Consider the following 21,363-nt stretch of genomic DNA (forward strand, 5'->3'; position numbering starts at 1 on the left):
TTATATCATTCAATTAACGTATAGGTTTTAATGAAAGCAAAGATGTATAATGTACATCTAATTTGTGTAAATACTAAATAACAACCCCATTAATTACAATAAAATCAATAACTTTTATTCCACAAATCCCAAAACATTGATGTGTCCACAAATCCTTCATTAACAAATAGACACACATTGATATTCAACATAATACGGCATGGATAACTATTTTCCAGAGACACAAAATTAGATAAATTAAACTCAAAACTGTTTTGGCTGACTAAATCTCACAAATGTTGATATTCAGATGAAATTACAAAATTAAAAACAGCGTAGCCATTAATCAAGAGTACTGAGATGAGATTTTGTGTCATCTATGGTCAGGCAAAAAAATGAAGGCGGCTGGTCATCTTGCCCCATGTTACCCTACTACTGTAAAACAATAAGAAACCACTTAAACATTTTCGATTTTAATTAGAAAAGTGTAAACATGCCATTTTAATAGGATAAGACATGTTTTGGTCATGATCAGAACTAATGTGTGACTTCATTTTTGTGACTCACTAAACACTGGAATTTTTAAAGATCCACCATTATCTTCACGCCACCCAAAACCACAGAAAGTGTCACTGAACGGATCTGGTTACTGAACTGATTCAAAGATGGCACAGGAATGAATCAAAATCCCTACAGATAATATCAACAGGAAACTATGGAAAACAATGACACATGTTGTGTTTATTTGCGTTTAATAGACAGTGTCACGATTAGGTTTTTCGCATAACAAAAGATAGACCGATAAAAAATAAATTGTGCCAGAACTCAAATCATTGGATGATTGCAATGTTAGACAAAAGAATTGCAGGCTGTACAAAATGATATCATATTCATATCATGTGTGCACAATGATTCAGAGTATCTATAACTTTTTGAAAATCAGCAGCTTATTAATATTTCAGAAAAAGAGATTGATATGTATTTGTCTCCAAGCACAGCTCTAACATTAGATTGTCATCACAGAGACACCAGTAAGAGCAGCACATCTCTCTACTAATAACATTCATTAGGGCAGTGAAATAAATTATTTGTTAAAAGAGTGCTTCAGTCATGGAGGAACTTAAAACTGAAGCTATACTTTGGTGCAGAAATACAAAAATAAATCATTTTATAATTACACAAGTAGCTCATTAGTTTGCATATGAACAGAAAATCAAGCCAATTTGAATTGTTACCAAAGTACATGATGTGAAAATTAAAAGGCAGATTTTGAGCTTTCATGAAGAAAAGTATTTACATAAAAATATACATTCTATTAGGCTGATGTCCAAGATGATACTGGACAACTGGCACGTGAATTGCATTTAAGAGTGGTTGTAACAGAGTGCAAAAAGAATAGAGGCAATTCATGTTACACCGATACGGCCTCGTGTACCCATATGTGTCGGCAATAGCATCAATCTCATCAAGACACGTTTTACAAATAGAATTATCTATATTATCATTTTCGAAAATATCAAAAGGTTTCTGTCTTTGGAGTTCACTTAAATATGTTTCAGTGAGAAAATAGTTTATTTTACTTTGTAGCTTACATCAATGGATAAACAGCTACAAGACCTGACTTCCAGCAGTTTGTGTACTAAAGAAAACTCCCTTTGGCAAGGCTTTTATCCCTACAGGTTCAAAGGAACATACAACATGTAGTGTTTCTATGCAATCGGAAAATTATGGCAAGTAATAATAATGCAGCACTTTCAAGCTCCAATGCTAATAAGTGTCCCCATGTCATCTATATAGCCTACATTGGCTATGAAAGCTTCGATTTGCGAATCAAACTTATTCTGAATACACATTCATCAGAGCTTACAGCAGCAAAAACAACACAGGCAATATGTGAATTAAGACTGTAGGTATGTAAATACTTACTTAATTGAATATGATTCATTCAGAACAATGTGAATGTGCAAAACAAAAACTTAATAAACACCGTTAAAATTTGTCCCATTACATTCGGGAAGGTCGACAGGGGCCTCAAAAGCATGTCTTTTTTTGGTGTTCCGTCAGTTTTTACATTTCTCTCTGACTCTCCTGAAAAACTGATATTTCAGCACACCAGTGTTTACGCATTTAGCGTCTCAATCCTAAGACTGCACAGTTAAGGCATTTCATTGGCAAAAAAAAAGGTCCATTGTCAATAGTGTAGCGATGTGTGAAGCACAGCGAACACAGAAGTCACTTTAAAACCAAGCAGCTTTCTGCAGGAGAACGCAGCGAATTCACACAACCAACTTGAATAAAAGCAGATTCTGTGCTGGGAACTTTTTCGCCCTTACGGAAAACTCCTGATCACACAGATTGCTATTGAAATGAAATTTCACCAAGCAACTGTAAATGTGACCGCATCTTTATGATGCTTATAAGTCATTGTCTGAAAGATCATATTTACGAGATGAATCACACAAAGTCGTAATTGCAAAGTGGGAAGCTGGATTTTCTTTGAGCCCAGAATTGAGTTGGGGGCGTGTCAGTGAGAAAAACTAAAACTAGCTATGTTGCATGTACAAAAGTATTGTACAATTATGATTCAGTTTACAGCACCTTCATAAAATGTGCATTCTTTGTTCATCATTTTGCGTCGAAAAGGCACAACGGCATCTTGCTCCGACCACTTTGTTTGAACGCACCTGACGTTGTAATTACGACTTCTCAACTCGTGGAGCAAGTAGAGCCCATCCTTGTGCACTTTTGGGCTTTGAAGATGCTTCGTACATAAAACAAAGATACGGATATGTTCACCATCTCATTCAGCTTTTTCTAAATTAGTATTCAGCTTTAAGATTCTGTGTTATTGTGTTGACCCTCTTGTTCATTAATAGTATGCAAGTAGAGGCAAACATGATGAGGTTGAGATTGGGCCAGCGGCGACGCTCCACACTCCAGTCTGTTTTCTGGGGATAGACAGCCCTGATTTTCCTCTTCGAAGGAATGGAGGCCACATTCCTCACAGAAATCCTCAGAGTCCCCTTGGTCCTCCTCCCTCAAAAGCCTCTCCAATTCTTTGGGTTCATGGCTTTTCAAGCCTCGCCCACAGACGCACACCTCGATCCCAGAGTCCCCCGTAAATCTGCGGTGCCTTGCCAGGATCCTCTCTTTCTCATCAGGCATCACCACATTCCTGAGCGTCTCCTTCCTGCACTCGTTCTGTTTGTCCACGCTGGGAGGCTGCTCTAAGGGAAGAGCACTCTGCGTGGACCTGCTTCGCTCTAACTCGATCTCGCTCTTGCTGTCGTCTTTGTGGTGGTACCCGTTGGAGGTATGGATCTCTTCCAGGCTGGGTCTGGAACAGAGCGTGTCAGATGCAGGGGGCACTGGAGTGATCTGTCTGGGTGGGCAGTGCGTATCCTGCTGGTCAGTGGTTAAGGGGCTGGTGTAGGCTGGAGGTCCGGTGTTTAAGGCACTATATGGGGGAGGGGGCGTAGCAGGACGATGCACCGCTTCCTCATAATCTGGAAGGAGATAGTTGGGTAGGAATCCTGAAAGAGAAAGAATGCCAAGAAAATGTCTGAGAACCACTGTGAGAATTGAATTCAGACTTTTGTTTTGGTTGAAGAACTATAGTTTAACCGTTTTAAAGGGATGGTTCACCCAAAAATTAAAACATGGTCATCATTATCTCATCCTCATGTTTTTCCGAACCTATCTGACTATCATATGGAAGGCTATTTCTGCCACAAAAGAAAAAAAGTCAAAATTATGACAAAACATTTGGACTTTTGTTTTATTTCGACACCATCTCATAATTGACAACACTGTAGTATGTCATTGTTTTGACTCTTTGTATTATAAATTGAACTTGTTAATTTTGTCTTTTTAGTATTTTAATTTTGAAATTTATATCCTAATGCAAGGTTCCTACACATTTTCCATTTCAAAATTCCATACTTTTCCAGACTCAAATTTCCAAACCTCTCTGTAGATTTTTCAGACCATATTAGACCAATTTACAATTGATAAGGTTTTAACTTTTGTATTTAAAGCCTTGCGTGGCCTGGCTCCAGCTTGCATTACAGATCTTATTTGTCCCTACTCCCCCCAGAGATCCCTTAGATCTTCTTCTGGTAAGTTATTAACCATCCCGTTGTCTCGCTTGAAATCTAAAGGTGAAAAGCCTTTTCTGTATTAGCCCCAAAGCTGTATATGTATATTAAACCTTTTATTTAACATTTAGTATTATTGTTTTAATTAGAAGATATTTTATTATTAAAAAATATATTTTATGAGCTATACAAGGTATATTTGTTAAATGAAGGGAAAAGAATTACATTTAAAATGGGCTTTTCATGTAATTTCATGAACTTCCAGTTAAAGCCCCATCCACTTTCGGATTTATTTGAATACAGATACAAGTAATTTTGAGATTGTTACAGATACAGATATTGGCTTCTCTGCACACCCCTAGTTTTGAATGTCACAATTTCGACTTTGTATGTTATGATCTGATTTAGATTTTTTTAAATACAATTTTTTTGATTATGGCCGCTGATCAACGGATCCGCTGATAGACACCTGCTTTCAAACGCTCCCGTGTGTATGTGTAAGCGCTCAGTGAAGAGCGTCAAAGACGTCCATTTACAACATGTTTTTGAAGCCAATCATAGACATATGTTGAGCACGTGAACACTATGGCCAATCAGAGACATATATGTTGAGCGTGTGAACATTATGACCAATTAGAGGGGTTTAAGAATCCGTTCAACAAAGCTCAAAATGCTAGAGGGAAATGCAGATATCGTCATATTTGTAAAATTTCAGTACTGTTTTGGTACTGAAGTCGGTACTTTTGACAACACTAGTATGTTAGGATGTCCACCAAAGAAGATGCACACCAATTTTCAACTTCATGGATCATACGGGTACGAAGTTATAATTGATTTTAGTTGCAGCGCCCCTTATTGGCAGAACTGTGCGAAACTTAGTGCGTGTTCTCAGATTGTCCTGTTGTCTTTGTGCATCAAGTTTCATTAAGCTTGGACATTGCGATCAGCAGCTATAGGTCAACTCATAAAAATGGGCATTGCCTCACCAATTAAATAACTTTATAATATATTTGCAATGCTTGGACAAATCAAGGTTCTTTTGCTAATTTTTTTGCCAACACTGTCCCTAGCTGTTGTGTGCCTATTTCGGTGAAGATTGGACCAACGGCCTAGGAGGAGTTCGAAAAGTAGTTTAAGAAACTTAAAAAAATCTGAGATTTTGGCTTGACTCAAGGATTTAGGGGAGAGAAAATTGTCTGTAGCCCTTAGGGTTGCAAAGTTATAATCCAAAATGCAAAATGCTTTATTATAGCACCACCTAGTGTCAGGCGGCTGGGTGTCCATGCGCTTTCAGTGCTTGGACCCCTAATAATAAAAAGCCATAAAATGATAAGGCACATAACTTTGAACAATTACAGCTGATGTATTTATGGGCATGTGATGCACTCTCAATATGACCAACAGGTCTTTTGTTTTAACCTGTCTGGGCAGATTAGATTAAAACTATTAACTCACATCGATCGTACTCCCTAAATTATTATATATATATTTTTTTTAATGTCATCTATATTTATTCAATTGGTAGATGCATTCACAAGATGAAGAAACGTTTCTTGATCATTTCTGAAAGTTCACACGGCGCTAAAAAAAAAAGTTTGATTTTGTTGCTTGTGAGACATTGAAACGGAATCTTAACAAACTGGTTTCAGAGATTTGGAACATACATAGAAACCTACATAGAAAATAATTGCTTGGAGCATGCCCGACACGTAAACTTACATGACTCAAAAAGGGACTTTGATCAAACCATGCCATTGTGTGAAAAAAACTAATGCTAAATGTTTGATAACACGGTCTTTCACACGTGCTCTTACTGAAACAAACAAAGGGCAGCAAGTGCCGAGTAGGTGGTTGTAGGTGTAAGTGAATTTCTCATCTATCAGCAAAACCAGGTCAAGACCATCAAAGACAGCTTTCTGAGAACTTATTTTTTCACACTGCTCCTAATGTGTGTGCACTAACTTGGATGGGTTAAATGCAGAGGACAAATTCCGAGTATGGGTTACTATACTTGGCCTTCACGTCATGTCACATTCACTTTCACTTTATACAAATCTATAATGTCACCTGTGCTGGCAAAATGAGTCACATTCTCTATTAAAAAACCTTCAAAAATGATGTATGATTTGTTGGAATCAGACCAAAAATTACTGAGCTACACCTGTTTGAAGTCGATAGAGTCAGCAAAGTAAATTGAGAAAAATCAAGTTAAATTTTTCTGAAGGTTCCAAAACAAAATCACATAGCAACCATAATTGTGACCCTGGATCACAAAACCAGTCTTATGTTGCACGGGTATATTTGTGGCAATAGCCAACAAAACATTGTATGGGTCAAAATTATAGATTTTTCTTTTATGCCAAAAATCATTAGGATATTAAGTAAAGATCATGTTCCATGAAGATATTTTGTAAATTTCCCACCTTAAATATATAAAACATTTATTTTTGAGAATGGATGCAGCACTATCGCCAATAGAAATGGACAACTTTAAAGGCGATTTTCTCAATATTTCGATTTTTCTGTACCCTCAAATTCCAGATTTTCAAATAGTTGTATCTCGGACAAATATTGTCCTATCCTAACAAACCATACATCAATGGAAGATTATGTATTCAGCTTTCAGATGATGTATAAATCTCAATTTAAAAAAAATTTACCCATAAGACTGGTTTTGTGGTCCAGGGTCACAATTTTAAAAAATTGCTAATAACACAAAATTTGGCACACACCAATTCAAAACCAAATATTGCCTATTTATCTAGAGCAAAAATATATAATCAACTTTTCTCCATTATACAACAATTGTTTGATTAACATTAATGAAACAGACAGCCTGTATATTAGACCTAATGTACTGCACAGATCGTTACAATGTTACACATCAGATGTTTTTCCCCCAACAGTTAACCAAACGTTCACATAAGACATAACAGATAATGTTTGCGTGAATACTGGCCAAGACAGATATTTTGAAATACTGTAATTCTGTGTATGTGTGTGTATCAGGATCGCGTCTGAGGTGCGCACGCATCGGATCTGTTAGTCAACGTTTTTCATGGACAAAGGAAAGGTGCTCCTCCCAGAAAACGTAAAAATAAAGATAATTTCAGATGTTTAATTGCTATTTGGATCACTGGGATCACTAGACGAGGGCTTAATTTCATTTTTGTGAAAACCTCAAAATAGACATTTTTCGCTTGTTTTGCCTGTGACTCGAAATTAGCCCGTGCACATTACGACTCATTTCGCCAGCACAGGTCACATACATTTAATGTTGATATAAGTGATTAATTCAATTAAATCATATTAAGTAATTAATTTGATTAAAATATTCAATTGACGGGCCAGATTTTTTAACAAATCATTTGACAGCCAACAAATTCTAATCTACACAAAGCACTCACAAAATCTAGCCAATTAAATATTTTTTTGTACAGAGTATTAATATAAGAAAATGCATATTAACAATAGAAGCTTTTCCAGTATTAGAATATGTTAAGTTTATTATTAAACATTCTATGGTTGAGCTTTAAAGTTACTTTCATTTTTAAATTCTCTTATTTTTCTAGGTTCTTTGCTAAATAAAACCGAATGTGTATATAAGAGAGATGATATTACTGAAGTAGAAGGGGATAGAGGTGTTGTTGTGAACCTCTCTGTAGGCAATGAGGTTGATCTCGTGCTGTCGTTGTTGCTGTTGCAGTCTGTGTTTGGTGCGACGGTGATGACACACACAGCAGCAGCTCAGGATGAAGATGATGGCCCACACCAGCCAGAACCCTGAAAAAAAAAAAAAACATGGAATAATCCCACACGGAAACAAAACAAAACATTTAAAGTATGCCTTTGTACTTTATACTGCTACTTAAAACCTGACTAATTCCTCTTAGACTAAAACCACTGCTTGTGCATATATGGTCAAACGTAAGTATTTGCGAGACTCTGTCATTCTTACTCCACAGTTTGCTGAAGGTCAAGCATTTTAAGATGGACTCACTTCCTGTACAACAGCCATTTCTCCTCATTTCAGCATATATATTGTTTAGTTCTTCTAAACCTCTCAAGGCTGGGTTACATTTCATCTTGGACAGCGAAATTCCACAGGCAAAATACATTTATCTCAATCCGAATCGGCACGATCAGGAATTTTAGCTGATGGCGGAGAAATGTTACGTAAGGTTGAAGTTCAATGAATGTTTGGAAGTTTTATTTTGTCATCATTCTTGAATGTGAACGAGCCTTTATGAATTCCTATGAAACATTGTGACCCTGATATTAAACATGAAGATGCACTTACACCAAATTTCATAGTAGTAGCTACAGCACTGGGACTCTCCACAACAGTGTCCCGTCTCACACACGTAGCTTTTATTATTCACCCCCTCACAGTGAAGTACCTGCTGAAAAAAAAAAAAAAAGAAAAAATATACAAAATAAATGTATTGTGGATTCAGCGTTTATCTCTAGAACAGCAAATCTTGACCCAAAAAAAAAAAAAGTATTTTTTTTTTTGGAGAATTCATGGAAGAAACTTTTTTTGATAAACTTTTGGATATGGTATGGTAACATTGTGATTTTTGGACTGAAATCGCTGCATTAACATTTTATCCAATATGAATATGGTTATCATCAAGCAAAGTGTAGAATTATACCATGTCCCATAATTATTCAGTAAGTATTATATTTCCATCTTAAACCATGTACTATTCTACCACCAAAGTACTTGAAACTGTTTGAAAATAAAATAATGAATAAGTTTAGCTCAGATTAAGCAGTATAATCCAGTGTGTAAACTATTTACTCTAAAATACAATGCAATATTTGGGTGCAATTTGTGTTTTACAGTAAATAGGTTAATCACCTGTGTGAAATAAAACAATAAACATGCTTTGTCAGGTAAAACTCTGAATCAAACATTTTACCAGAGAAGTGGGTCAATGTCAAATAATAATGCCCATTAAAAACAAAACAACAAAACATTAAAATTAGAAAACTATGCCATTTTTGAAAAACAAAATGTCATGTAGGGTAACAGTTTAAACAGAAACAACATTTTCCTTAAACATATTAATGTAGTCATATTAATAATTATTTATTTTCAAAAAGGTTATATGCTGAATTGATTTGTACATATCATTGCTTTTTTCGGGGCTGAAACACATGAAAATGTACAACCTGAAATAACTCACTGAAACAAAAAAAAAAAGTGTCATATCACTGAACAAAGCACTGGCTCCATAATTCTTGATTCATGTCAACTACTTGACATAAAAGAACAAAAGCTGCCTGGACACTCAGAATATGTTTAGCATCGAACTACCAATGTTGTGTACAGCGAAATCTAAAATTTACAGAATCTTTTCAATTAACTTCCTTTCTCTTACAGTAAATCCAGTTACAAAAGCACTGGACACCATGTTACCCTCAAGAAAACAAAGACTACAGGTAGATCAGAGCAAAATAAGCAGAAACCTTCAAAAGGTAGGCACAATAGGCAAGGCATGTTTGTTCCATGTCATGAATCAGTTAATGATTAAATAAGAAAGTTAAGAGATCAGGTTCTCTACCATTCTTGTCTCCTGGTGCAGTACAGACATGCTACTCCAGAGCCCTTCAGCCTTGTGAAAGTCCTTTCAGCACAGTAGTCGTGATACACAGGGGAGGAACAGGGCACACACACACACACTTCACTCAAACAGGGGACAGGGATTGGTCTACGGAAAATTCCATGCAGCAGAGGAGTGTAAGGAGGTCTGCATTATAATGAGATGCTCCCTCAATATTATGGGAGTAGACAGTACAAAATAAAATGAAAATGTTACCAAAAACATTGTCTAACATTCTGTTCCCATACAATGTTTTGTTCTGTTTCAGTTAGTTAGATCCTAAAACTTATCTAAAGCATCATTTTCTTCACCTTTTTGCTGTTGACCCTACCTATACATTATAAAACATTATAACGTAAATGGAGGGATCAAATATTTTTGACTGTCAAAATGCCGGCGGACACAGCTACAGTGAGTTGTTCAAAATCTTTCTTTTTAGTAAACTCTGTGTACACAAACAATGTTCTCAATGCTCGAGTTCATGCGTAGAGCCACTGGTGATACTTCGAGCAAAGTTTCATGTTGTGTCGAGCCTTCTTAGTGTTTTAAAAATAGCGAGTTTTGATGCTATCATAGCAGTGCACCAAGCACTCCCATTCAAAAGGCAATTTGACCGAAAACTAAAATACGGTCAAACTTAAAAGTGCTGTTTCCATTCTAATTATGCTTTTAAACGAAAGTTTGCCTCGGGTAGATTAACAAAAAAGACCCTAGGTTGCATTTTGGCGACAGTTAACCTTTAAGGTTGAAACACTGGGGTCACATGGACTATTTTAACAATGCATTTACTACCTTCCTGGGCCTTGAAAATGGTAATAACGTTGCAGTCAATGGAGGGACAGAAAGCTCTCGGATTTCATGAAAAATATCTTAATTTGTGTTCCGAAGATGAACGAAGGTCTTACGGGTTTGGATGACATGAGGTTGAGTAATTAATTTTAAGAATTTACAATTTTCAACTAGTCTAACCCTTTAAAATATTTTAATTATAATTAATTATAATCTACAAAGTATAGTATTTATAGTTAAAGTATTTTGCCTTTGTGTGGGTAACATTGGTTGTTGAACACTGTTTACATATCACAATTTTGATAAGCTTTCAGTATGTGCATGTGATCATTTTTACATCTTGTATTATTATGGTGTGTCAGTATAATCAGTACATTTAAGCAGTTCATGTTCATGTAGGCTGTACAGGCAAAAAATATCATCCCATAATGCCTGCAACATTGTCACAAATTGTTTTTAACCACAGCTGTTTTACCACAGCTTACAACACACACAGCCATTAGGCTACCAAGCATAATGACCGTCCACCATAAAAAGCAAGACCAGATTCAAGACCAAAGTAGACATAAAATTCCAGAAATGACTCAATTCTGCTGAGCAGGTCAAGTGTAGCCCCATGACACTGTGTCTTTCCCTTGAGAACGTCAAGGACTGTCACAGCACTTTGAGTGCGTCATTTATCACCAACCACAAATATCAGCAATTAACCAATGCCGACTCTGCAACATGAGACTGGACATATTGTTTCTGGATATTATTAAACACACAGTGACCCAAAAAGTATTTGGAGATTTTGGACATTTAAGACACAGAAAATGTATGAATTACATTACACTGTGACTGAATACAAAATATCAAGCCATGTGGAATCTGCAAACAAATGACGCAAGACCTTTTCTCAGAACTAATTCTACTTTCCTGACCCATTTTTGGATTTATGCTCTCAACCAAATGGTGTCATGGTTATTTTAAAAGGCACAATATGTAAGATTTTTGGATCAAAATATCCCAAAACCACTAGAACAATGTTATATATTTTGTTGATTTGTGTAGCCTACTTGCATTATCCCAAATGTTTTCAACAACGTTTAAATCCAGAGAAATAAACTATTTTAACCAGTGTAACGACCCATGTCGCCTGTCGATGACGTCATATCCAAGCGATTTTACTTCCGTAGAAACCATGGAAACACTAAATACGCATAATATATTATGCATTTTATTAGACAGGTGAGCAACTGTTTGGATACCTTTATCGACAGAAAACTAATCATTATAGTTTATATTTGTGGTCGACCGATATTGGTTTTTTGATGGCCGATGCCGATATCTTGGAGAGCAGGGTGGCCGATGGCCGATATAAAGCCGATATTTTTTATATATATTTATTTTAATCAATATTTAATAAATTATAAAACAACATTTTAAAATAAACATGCTTTTATACTTTAGATGGCAACTTCTTAAATTTGCAATTCTATTACAGTATTTTTCACAAAGTAATTGTTTAGAAATATATGAATATGTGAATAAAAAGAAAGTAAACACTGTAACGGCACTCAGTATTCTGGTAATTTCGTGCTGGTAATCATATTTTTTTCAAATAAAGACAAGGTAACGCTAATTTTACATACAGCACAGTGAAAATATTAATATTCAAACATTCATCAATGATATGAATATGACACAGTTGGCAACTGGTTATATATCAGCATATTTTAAAATGAAGGATTTAAAGTTTTTCGATCGCGTCTCCTGTGAAGCTGATCTTCTGTTCGCATTCACTCACTTCGCACGGACCGACCGTCACTCGCAGACAGTAATGCACACTTCACAAGATATCACAGCTGGATTCGATTAAATCTGCAAGGTTTGTGAAATTAAATGTTTATTAGATATTCAAAGATTTGTTTAAATGACGTAGATGCGCATTTGCTGAATGTTGACGGCAAATGAGAAAGTATTTTAGCCTGATTTGCCTTTTCTGTTACAAATAATATAAAAGCAAACGCTTTACTTTACTTACTTGGCATAAGTTACCATTTACTTACTTTGTTTACCAGTTCTGTCTAACAAAGTATTAGATATGACTGACAGAGATCGTAAATTAATGAAGACGGAGAATGTGAGTGAGCGCTGTTTGATCTGAGGAGCTGCCGTTCTCTTCTGGCGCTGGTGTTCTCTCAGCGCCGCCCGTCAAAATAAAAGTCCGGAGCGCCGTCAAAATAAAAGTCCCGCTTTCAACACATCGGCCAATCAGAAAAACTTATCGGCCAATGCCGATATTTCAAAAATGCCAAATATCGGCCGATATATCGGCCTTGGCGATATATCGGTCGACCACTAGTTTATATAGTTCAACACAGTTAGTCTTACTCTTTGAGTCTCATTTTCTTGATTTACCACAAATAACATGTTTGTGCCATGCCTCAGAGAAAACATTATTTTGTCAAGTGGCTAACACCATAATCAGAAAGAGCTTTATTTGTAGGGACAATAATACAGCCTTTTCTCTGCCATGCAATAGGCTATATTTTAAAATGAATTGCATGCCATTCAGCAACAAGTCATCCAGCTTTCAATAAGATATTATAATATTGACTCAGCTTACTGCAATGTGCCACATTAGCATAATAAACACAGCAAGGTAAAATGTCCCGGGCTCTCAGCCCCATCCTGCTTCATACAACAGTAACGCTAATACAACTTTAATACATTAACTCATCCATGAGCATAATTTCTGCCCGAGTCCCGTCGGATTTCTTTCCATCGGCTGTGGAGGGGAATGCGACAACTCCGATGATTCCACGCTCCTTCACGGCGTCATCAAGCTACGCCTTTGTTGTCGTTTAGAAAAAGCGACCTCTAGCAGCGAAATGTACTGTGCCTTTAAGTCACTGTATGTCAGTGTCCTAACAGAGTAACCACAAGTGTTGCTCATCAAAATAACTATGAAGACCAAGTTTGAAAACCATAAAAGTACATTCTATTGTTTAACTTTTTTTCTATTGCATGCTTAAAAAAAATATCTTTCAAATAAATGGCACTACATGTTTTTTATGTGCAATTTTTAAATGTTATAAATGTGTCCAAAAGAATGTGTAAGATCTGAAAGATGTGTGAAGACCTTGGCAGATTGAACTAATTTGTTGCAGCTGCAGAGACTATCCATATCCGGTTTCAGTGCCAGAAAACATTATATCAGAAAACTAATTAAGTTTAATAGGTTATAATGAGAAGTTGCTGAAAGCAGAAGATAATGTTGGCCAGTCTAATAAGGATCCTTGACTAGCTAACATTGTTTTCCACAGTCTTAGTGAGAAGTTGAGTATCAGCGACAGCATATGATACTAATACTGAGTCAGCAAAAACTCTTTTTAATTCTTATTTAGAGGGAGGAACGGTCCACAAATGCACTCTGTATTACACAAAATACCCCTACGCAGAACTCTGTTTAACTTGTAACTGGTGAGTGTGGTTTATCTTCAGGTTATGCTGTCATCTGGTGGTACTATACAGCCAGCCTGTAGTTAACCTACTTCAGTACTTTGAGAGTGATTTACAGGTTTTTGAGCCACTTTTTATGGCACCAAAATTATTAAATGTCTATAGCCCATCAAGTTTCAAGGAACCAATAGCATAGCTATTGCATAACAAATGCAATTCTATATGCTTGCTGACTAGTCCTATACAGTATACAAGGCAGCATATAGTGTACTATGCCCCCACCACTTTTTGGAAAGGTCAATTTTGTTCTACCACTCAAAATAGCTTGTGTCAGGCATCTTCAATTATAGAGAAAGAGTTTTTTTGTTGGTGTATGTTACAACATGCAAGTTTCTCTCCCGCAAACCACAGACAGTTGCCAAATTGCCAATCTATCACTTTTTCCTGACTTACAATCTTTTCCAGTGAAAACACAAAACAAAATGCAACCAAATAGTTCCCTACTGCTGACATACAGATGCAACTTTGGTTCAGTAAAAAAAAAAATGCAAGGCTAAATAAAATTGGAACCCCCTCAACACTGAGGTTAAAAGCTTTATACCATTTAGGCCGGTTCTAGACTCTATTCACACTTGTAGTTCCGTTCTCTTGGATCTATTGGTCAGGACCAAAAAATAAACTGCATTTAGCTCTAGTTCACTTAAAGTTCACACTGTCATTTTTAAGACCGAGCCTAAAGTAAAAAATAAATAAATAAATGTTTACAACAAACATCCAAAATAATTGTACGGTGCTAAACGCGCTCATTGTACGTGCATGCATATGATGGTGAAATTTAGCTGAGAACTTGTGAAGAGCTTATAAAACGTTTAAAAGAGTCACAACAGTGCCATGAATTCCTCCGTTGAGCACAAATGAAGATTGCAAGGAGACAGCGTTTCCACACCTACTGAACTGTAATGGGCAATGTAGCTCCTATGATAAGAAAAACCAGGGCTATGTCCAAAATCGCCATTTGTAGTAATGTCCGAAACCATAGTGGATGTTATCGAGTGCACTCACTCATTCAATCCCATAGTTCACTGCAATAACAAGTGTACAACTGATGTACACTCAACAGCTAGAAAATACCCATAATGCACTGCGAGGGTCGAGCCGAATGAATTCCTGCCTGCCTCGCCCGAAGATGGCGCCAACAGCTAAATCATTCATCTATCCATTTTCCAAACCGCTGGTCCAATGTGTACAGCGTAATATCACACAGGTATAAATTATTTTTTTATTGATTATTAAATTGTTTAATTAAAGTTTATACATGCTAGCATGACAGAGTTCAAGATAAATATGTTCAATACTACTGGTCTGGAGCTGCCAGTTTGCTAAGTTTCAAATGACTAACTACACAAAAGCGGCAGCCCTTTCTGGCACTCTCACTTGTTTTTGTTCACTCATTCAAGTGGACTAGGAGTAATGTAGGGAATAGTGAATTAAGGAAGAGAGGGGAATTTCTGGGTCGCATCTTGTGACAATGAGAAGGGTCTGTCTGCGTCCCGCAGTAAACCACGCCCCTGCAAGTTACACCAACTACAACAGGGTTCATGCGCAGGTTTCTTTAAATCGTTTTACCCCACTGCAAGTTCCTTAGCAATCTCTTTCTACTGGACCTGCAAACCAGCATGCACCTTGTATTAGAACATTACACCCTGCTCATGTCCTTTAGGAATAATTCTCATCCCAAAAACATTCAGAACCATCTAAGCAAAAGCACCCTGGCATTGTTTTTTGTTTTACCAATAACTCAATTACATCCAATAAAACACACACACACACACACACACACACACACACACACACACACACACAATGCCCTTTGGACCTCATGATGACAGGAATACCCCTTGCAGTCTATTTTTTTATGTATAAATGCAAGGTAAACTCTATTAATATTCTGTTTAGCCTGCTATTTAAAATGTGAATCACATCACAACATGCAGAAAATTACTTCTAAAATAATCATAAAAATGTCCACTCTATGTAAACATATTCTACCATCTTGTGGATTTTAGCACATTTGCAAGTTATGTATCAAGGTCAGACTCAGTGACCAGACAACACAATTTTTATTTTTTACCTTTTACACTAATTGTCAGATTTTGTTATGCTACCATAAATACCATTTACAATCCATACATTTGAATATTACGTGCTGCTTTTGCACCTTGCAGCACTTCTTTACTGGATAAAAATACATTTGACGAGCCAAGTTGTACTCTGATCAAAAAGATATGTAGGCTACAGAGGGATCCCCAAGAAGGGGGGAAAAAACACTCAGAACATTTCACTCAGCACATTTCAGTGATAAATTCACTTCTTTGAACTACAGACAATGGGCTCAGCACTATCTTCACCAGCGATAACAAAATCCATAGACCTCTAAAGGAAAAACACGTGTCACGATACGTGTGCTAGACAAATTTACGACTTTAGATTAATGACTTCAACTTCATTGTTGAATCAAGTTACTGTACGTGCTCATAGAATCATTTATGTTCTCAACACAACTGGTAATTGACAACTAACGTTAGTGTATTCAAGTTCAAATCAGCTACTATAAACGCCACTATAAAAGTCTCGAAATACATTTGACATTTGAATTGTTAGCCACTGCTAACACTGCAGACTTTTGTTTAACGTTACTGAACCTGGCCCGCAGGCTTAGGCCGTGTCTCCAAAACACAGGGAGGTGTCTACCTAGACAGCATTTCGGCCATCACGTTATGTCCAAAACGGTGTTAAGCAAGCAGCCAACTAGGATATGAGACACAGTTCCACACTTCCGTGACTTGACGCAAGACTGGTTAGCAGCACGCAAGACTCGTAATAAACAGATGTGTCAGATTGCAAAATAAATAAAACGGACAGTGTTAATAACACAAACTTATTAACATGCCCTACAAAGTGAGGATAACATATGCATAATGTTCAACCGGCGATTCAACAAGTGGCTGAGCCTGAAGTGTGCATTCAGAGCCCAACAGCAACGTTACACATAACCGACACAAACAACCGGCAAAGTTTAACAAGACATTTAGCTAAGATGTTTTTCTCACCTCATAGACACTGGCATCGGTGGGGATGGCAGATCCAGCGACATATAAAAACAAGCCCATTTTCAACAGGCTGATAGAACATTACAATGCATCAGTGTTTACTTTGGTCAGCGCAAGTGTTGCAAATATATACGAACAGTAAAAGGCTCTCGACTTGTTAATGCACCGCCGCCTTCTGCTGTTATTGTTATATTGCGACATGAGGGGAGGCGCAGCTTTGGAGCAGGAGCAGCAGCAGCAACAGGAGCTCCGTGCCACTGGTTGCCCCTAACTATTATACAAGCGAGTCCCTGCGAGTGCGAACAGCAGTTTAGGCAAAGGCACTATGGCAGGCGATCGGGGTCAAAAGTCTTTAAACGAAACGCGTGAATTTTGACCGCGTCAACACGCACCGTTTGTCCGTGTTAACGCGACAACACGCACAGCAGCCAATGAAATTGTTGTATTTGAGACTACATTTGCATATGCGACGTGATGGTACATTGGTATATACAAACATCCGATGTCATGTTTATTCATGAACGATGTCGTAATGGTATACTGGTATGCACGTATGCAAACATCAGACGTTATATTTGTTCATGAGGGATAATGCATTGGTACGTTGTGAGTGATGTCAGTCTTATGTCATGATTTGTCATGCCTTTTTAAGTTGTTCGTTTAACGTTCTTTCTTAAGGTAGAAAAGTCAACAGCTTAAACGATGGCTCTTAGAAAGGCTCTTTTATTTGAGCAAACTGCCAAAAAACCTTTTCAGACTGTGTACAGGTGAACCAAGAAAAGCTTAAGATTGCATGGAGCTAATAAGCATGAATGGCAGAAGAAAAATACTGCAATTAAAAAAACAAAACAAGAGAAAATTATTTTAATGCAAGCAATAAAAAACTGCACACAGCTGTGGAATAAAAGAAAAGAAATGCACGATTAACTAGATTAAGGCATACTCTTATGCCACCCCCAAAGGTTTCACAAAGTTATTCTTGCCACTGTAACTTATGGCTTCCTAAAGACAGGTTTATGGGTAAATATATTAATAATAATAAAAAAATATATACCAGGGGCCTTTTCATTTGATTGTCCTTCGGTCGGTCATTCACTTGTCCGAGTAAAAACATTTGTTTGTCCAGGAAAAAAATGTGATTTTTTGTGTGTGTGTTGTAAATATAATTTATTCCGAATCAGTATTCTCATCACTGTTCAGTCAGCTTTAATATATAGACTATAAATCGGCATATTTATGATATTTTAACCTTTAAAGGGCATGTTTCCCTAATCGTTTATATGCTTCATTTAAAATTCTTAAATTTGATCAATAAATTAAAATAGAATAATAAGATGCTAAAGGGCTGTTAGCCTGTTACCAATCAAATTAAACTGCATTAAATAATGTAATGAGATTATTTAAAAAAAAAAAAAAAAAATTATATACAAATGAGAAATATTATTTGTACATAGAAATAATATTTATAAACCACCAGTAGGAGGCGGCAGGCGACCCTCTTAATGAGTGAGTCATTGAGTCATTTATTCAAACGATTCATTCAAACGGCTGGGGATGAGGCCGTTGTAAATGAATAGGAATTCATTGAATCTTTGACTCAACTGATTCGTTCAAAACACTGAATCATTCGGTAATGAAACACGGTTGAGTTTTCCTTTGAGATGCGCTGTGGAACTATTTTCACTGCTGAAATAGAACAAAAAATGCCAATATTGTGTCTAAAATTCAACTGACTTAATATGAATTACTTGTTTATTGAACTGAAATCAGTGTCACATTTTCAGTTGCTTAACGGTATCATATGTTATAAATAAAAACACATTTTGAATGTTTCATTTGTTTCCAAATTAGGCGCGCAGAACCTTGTTATTATGGTCAGTAGCCTACATTATATAGCCTATTATATTAGGCTATTGTATTCACTATCAGTCGCCACTTACACTAAATTAATGCAGAATAGTATTTTTTTGTTATTGATGTTTTAATCAGGCTATTTGTCCGGTCGGGCAAGTAAAATAATCCACTTGTCCCGGACAAGCATAAATGTCGAGCCTGTAATATTACATATTACATATTTTAAATATAATGTAGCCTACTAATTTCATTATAGCACTCATCAGCCTGCAGTAGCCTATCCAAGACGAAGTTTACTGTAAACAACACAGAAACAGAACAGCACAAACAAACTATAAGGTCATAGCAGAACTCATGTCTTGTGTTTAAAATAGTTACAGTTTATAGACTTTAAAAACATTTATCACCACTTGTGATTAACAAAGTGAAAATGAATTTTAAGAAGTTTGTTTCTATCCAGTTGGCTATTGGCTTTTACCGATAAAACAGACACTTTGTTCTGAGGACATAGTTTAACCTGCTGTCTTATTTGACTTTTATTTTAATTTGTTTACACAACAGCTCTGAAAAAAAAGATAATAAAAGGTTTGGGTTGAACACCAAATTACAAAAACATTATTAGGTGAAAGTGAATAAAGTTCTCTCTCTCTCTCTCTCTCTCTCTCTCTCTCTCTCTCTCTCTCTCTCTGTGTGTGTGTGTGTGTGTGTGTGTCTGATTGTATTTTATTCATCAAGACAAACTGCTTGGGTGTAGAAGAAATATTATAGCGAAAAAGAAATTCTTGACAATACTTATTAAACAACTGGCTCACCAGATTGATCCTATTTTTAATTCTTAAAAAAATAAGGTCTTATGTTTATGTCATATATCATTGTTGTTCCATATAAAGTAATTATGCTTGAAAATCATGGACCATGTCGAAAGTGCTTGCTTGTGGAAGGTAGAGCCACAGGAAGCTTAATTTTATCTTGTTTGAGAAGCCATTTCACTAGAATATACATCCCAATAGGGAAGAAAAAGCCGTCACAACTTTTGTTTGATGTCGACTTCAAACTTTAACAATTCATTCAATATTACAGAGAAATAGAAGTGGGGGAACTCGTATACAGTGGGGAAAACAATTATTTGATTTTGTAAGTTTGCCCACTTACAAACAAATGAAGGGTCAATCATTTTATGGTAGGTTTATTTGAACAGATATAGAGACAGAATATCAACCAAAAAATACAGCACATTATATATTGGTTATAAATTGATTTGCATTTCAGTGAGTGAAATAAGTAGAGTGATTTGAAAGAGTGTTTTCCCCACAAATGAAAAGTAGTTCTAAAATGTCCTCCATTTTGTCAACTACTGGACTTCGGAAAAAATACTAGGGGAGAGCGGGGTAAGTTGTCACACTGTCCATAACTCCAACACTAGAGGCTCTATCTCAAAAATCAAATAGCCACTTTATGTGACTTCTTCTTCTATAGTCAACTTCCTGTTCACATGTGGTCAAGATCACTGTAATCTGAGGTTAGCACAATTTTCTTATTTTTCTGCTTAAAAAGTAAATAAATTTCACTTTACATTTTATGCAAAGCAACTTTGTTAGGTATGAATGTTTAAAATTATTATTTTGCACAAAATAGAGGAGACAGTAACGTGTCTTTTGGTACTTTAGCTAAAGTGATATGTTGAGCTAAACTTGAGATTTAGCCAACATTAGCTCACGTCAATATGGGGCAAGTTGTCTCAATGACATTGGGGCAAGTCGTCACGTGACAACTTGCCCCTGTACAAATAAACACAGCCCCAGCACTAACCCTGTCCTGCCTAGCACGCCCAGTTATGCTTCTGCTATCACCAGCTCACCCTTACCCAGCAATGCTATTGCTGACAGTGGGCTACCAACTCCAGTGGACATCCGGCCATATCCAAAAGATGGCCCCCGAAAACCAGCCAGCAAAGGAACAAAACAACGCAAATCAGCAATACTTAATGACACGCCAATGAAGCAGCAACTAGAAATAGAAAAGAATAAGCCTCAATCTAGCAAAAAGCTGTTTCAAAAGAAAGGGAAGCAGAAATCTGGACCTATGAAAAACAAGGCAGCTACATTTACATTTAGTCATTTAGCAGACACTTTTGTCCAAAGCGACTTACAAATTAGGACTAAATTAAGCGAGTCATTGTGAAGAGGCAAAAAAAAAACGAAAAAAAACACAAGAAGTGCTCAAAATACGAAGTTCAGGCATTGTTCAGAGTAGCATATGCGTAAAATGCAACAATTGGGCCCATGATGCTTGCACCTCAGGCCAGGCAATTTATGTGTGTCAGAATTGTGACTCTGGAGATGAGTCCGATTAGTCAGATACAGGGCATCTGTTTTGTTCAGAGGTTAAGTTAAGCAGGTTATCTGCAGCATTCCATTCAGTTATCAGGATCTATGTGCAAGCCAGAACGTTTCAGTTTAAAGTTCAAAGTAAAGTGGT

At 36.5% G+C, this 21,363-nt stretch overlaps 1 protein-coding gene across 4 annotated transcripts; it reads right to left on the reverse strand.

Moving 5' to 3' along the window:
• Positions 1-714: 714 nt before the first annotated feature.
• wbp1lb (WW domain binding protein 1-like b) lies at positions 715-17,452 on the reverse strand. Of its 4 annotated transcripts, none has more exons than XM_084103811.1 (4): positions 17,032-17,452; positions 8,377-8,476; positions 7,698-7,859; positions 715-3,512 (listed from the first exon to the last, which is right to left on the reverse strand). In XM_084103811.1, exons 1-4 carry the CDS (start codon positions 17,089-17,091, stop codon positions 2,812-2,814), a joined length of 1,023 nt encoding a protein of 340 aa, XP_083959937.1. In that variant the 5' UTR covers positions 17,092-17,452; the 3' UTR covers positions 715-2,811. The 4 variants fall into 4 exon arrangements, with proteins under 4 accessions (XP_083959937.1, XP_083959936.1, XP_083959938.1 ...); XM_084103810.1 differs by having other exon boundaries at positions 8,377-8,479; positions 17,032-17,442; XM_084103812.1 differs by lacking the exon at positions 17,032-17,452 and adding an exon at positions 9,647-9,794 and having other exon boundaries at positions 8,377-8,479.
• Between the last annotated feature and the right edge of the window lie 3,911 nt (positions 17,453-21,363).

The sequence above is a fragment of the Abramis brama genome (assembly GCF_963993115.1).
Source record: "Abramis brama genome assembly, chromosome: 2".
NCBI classification, from domain to species: domain Eukaryota; kingdom Metazoa; phylum Chordata; class Actinopteri; order Cypriniformes; family Leuciscidae; genus Abramis; species Abramis brama.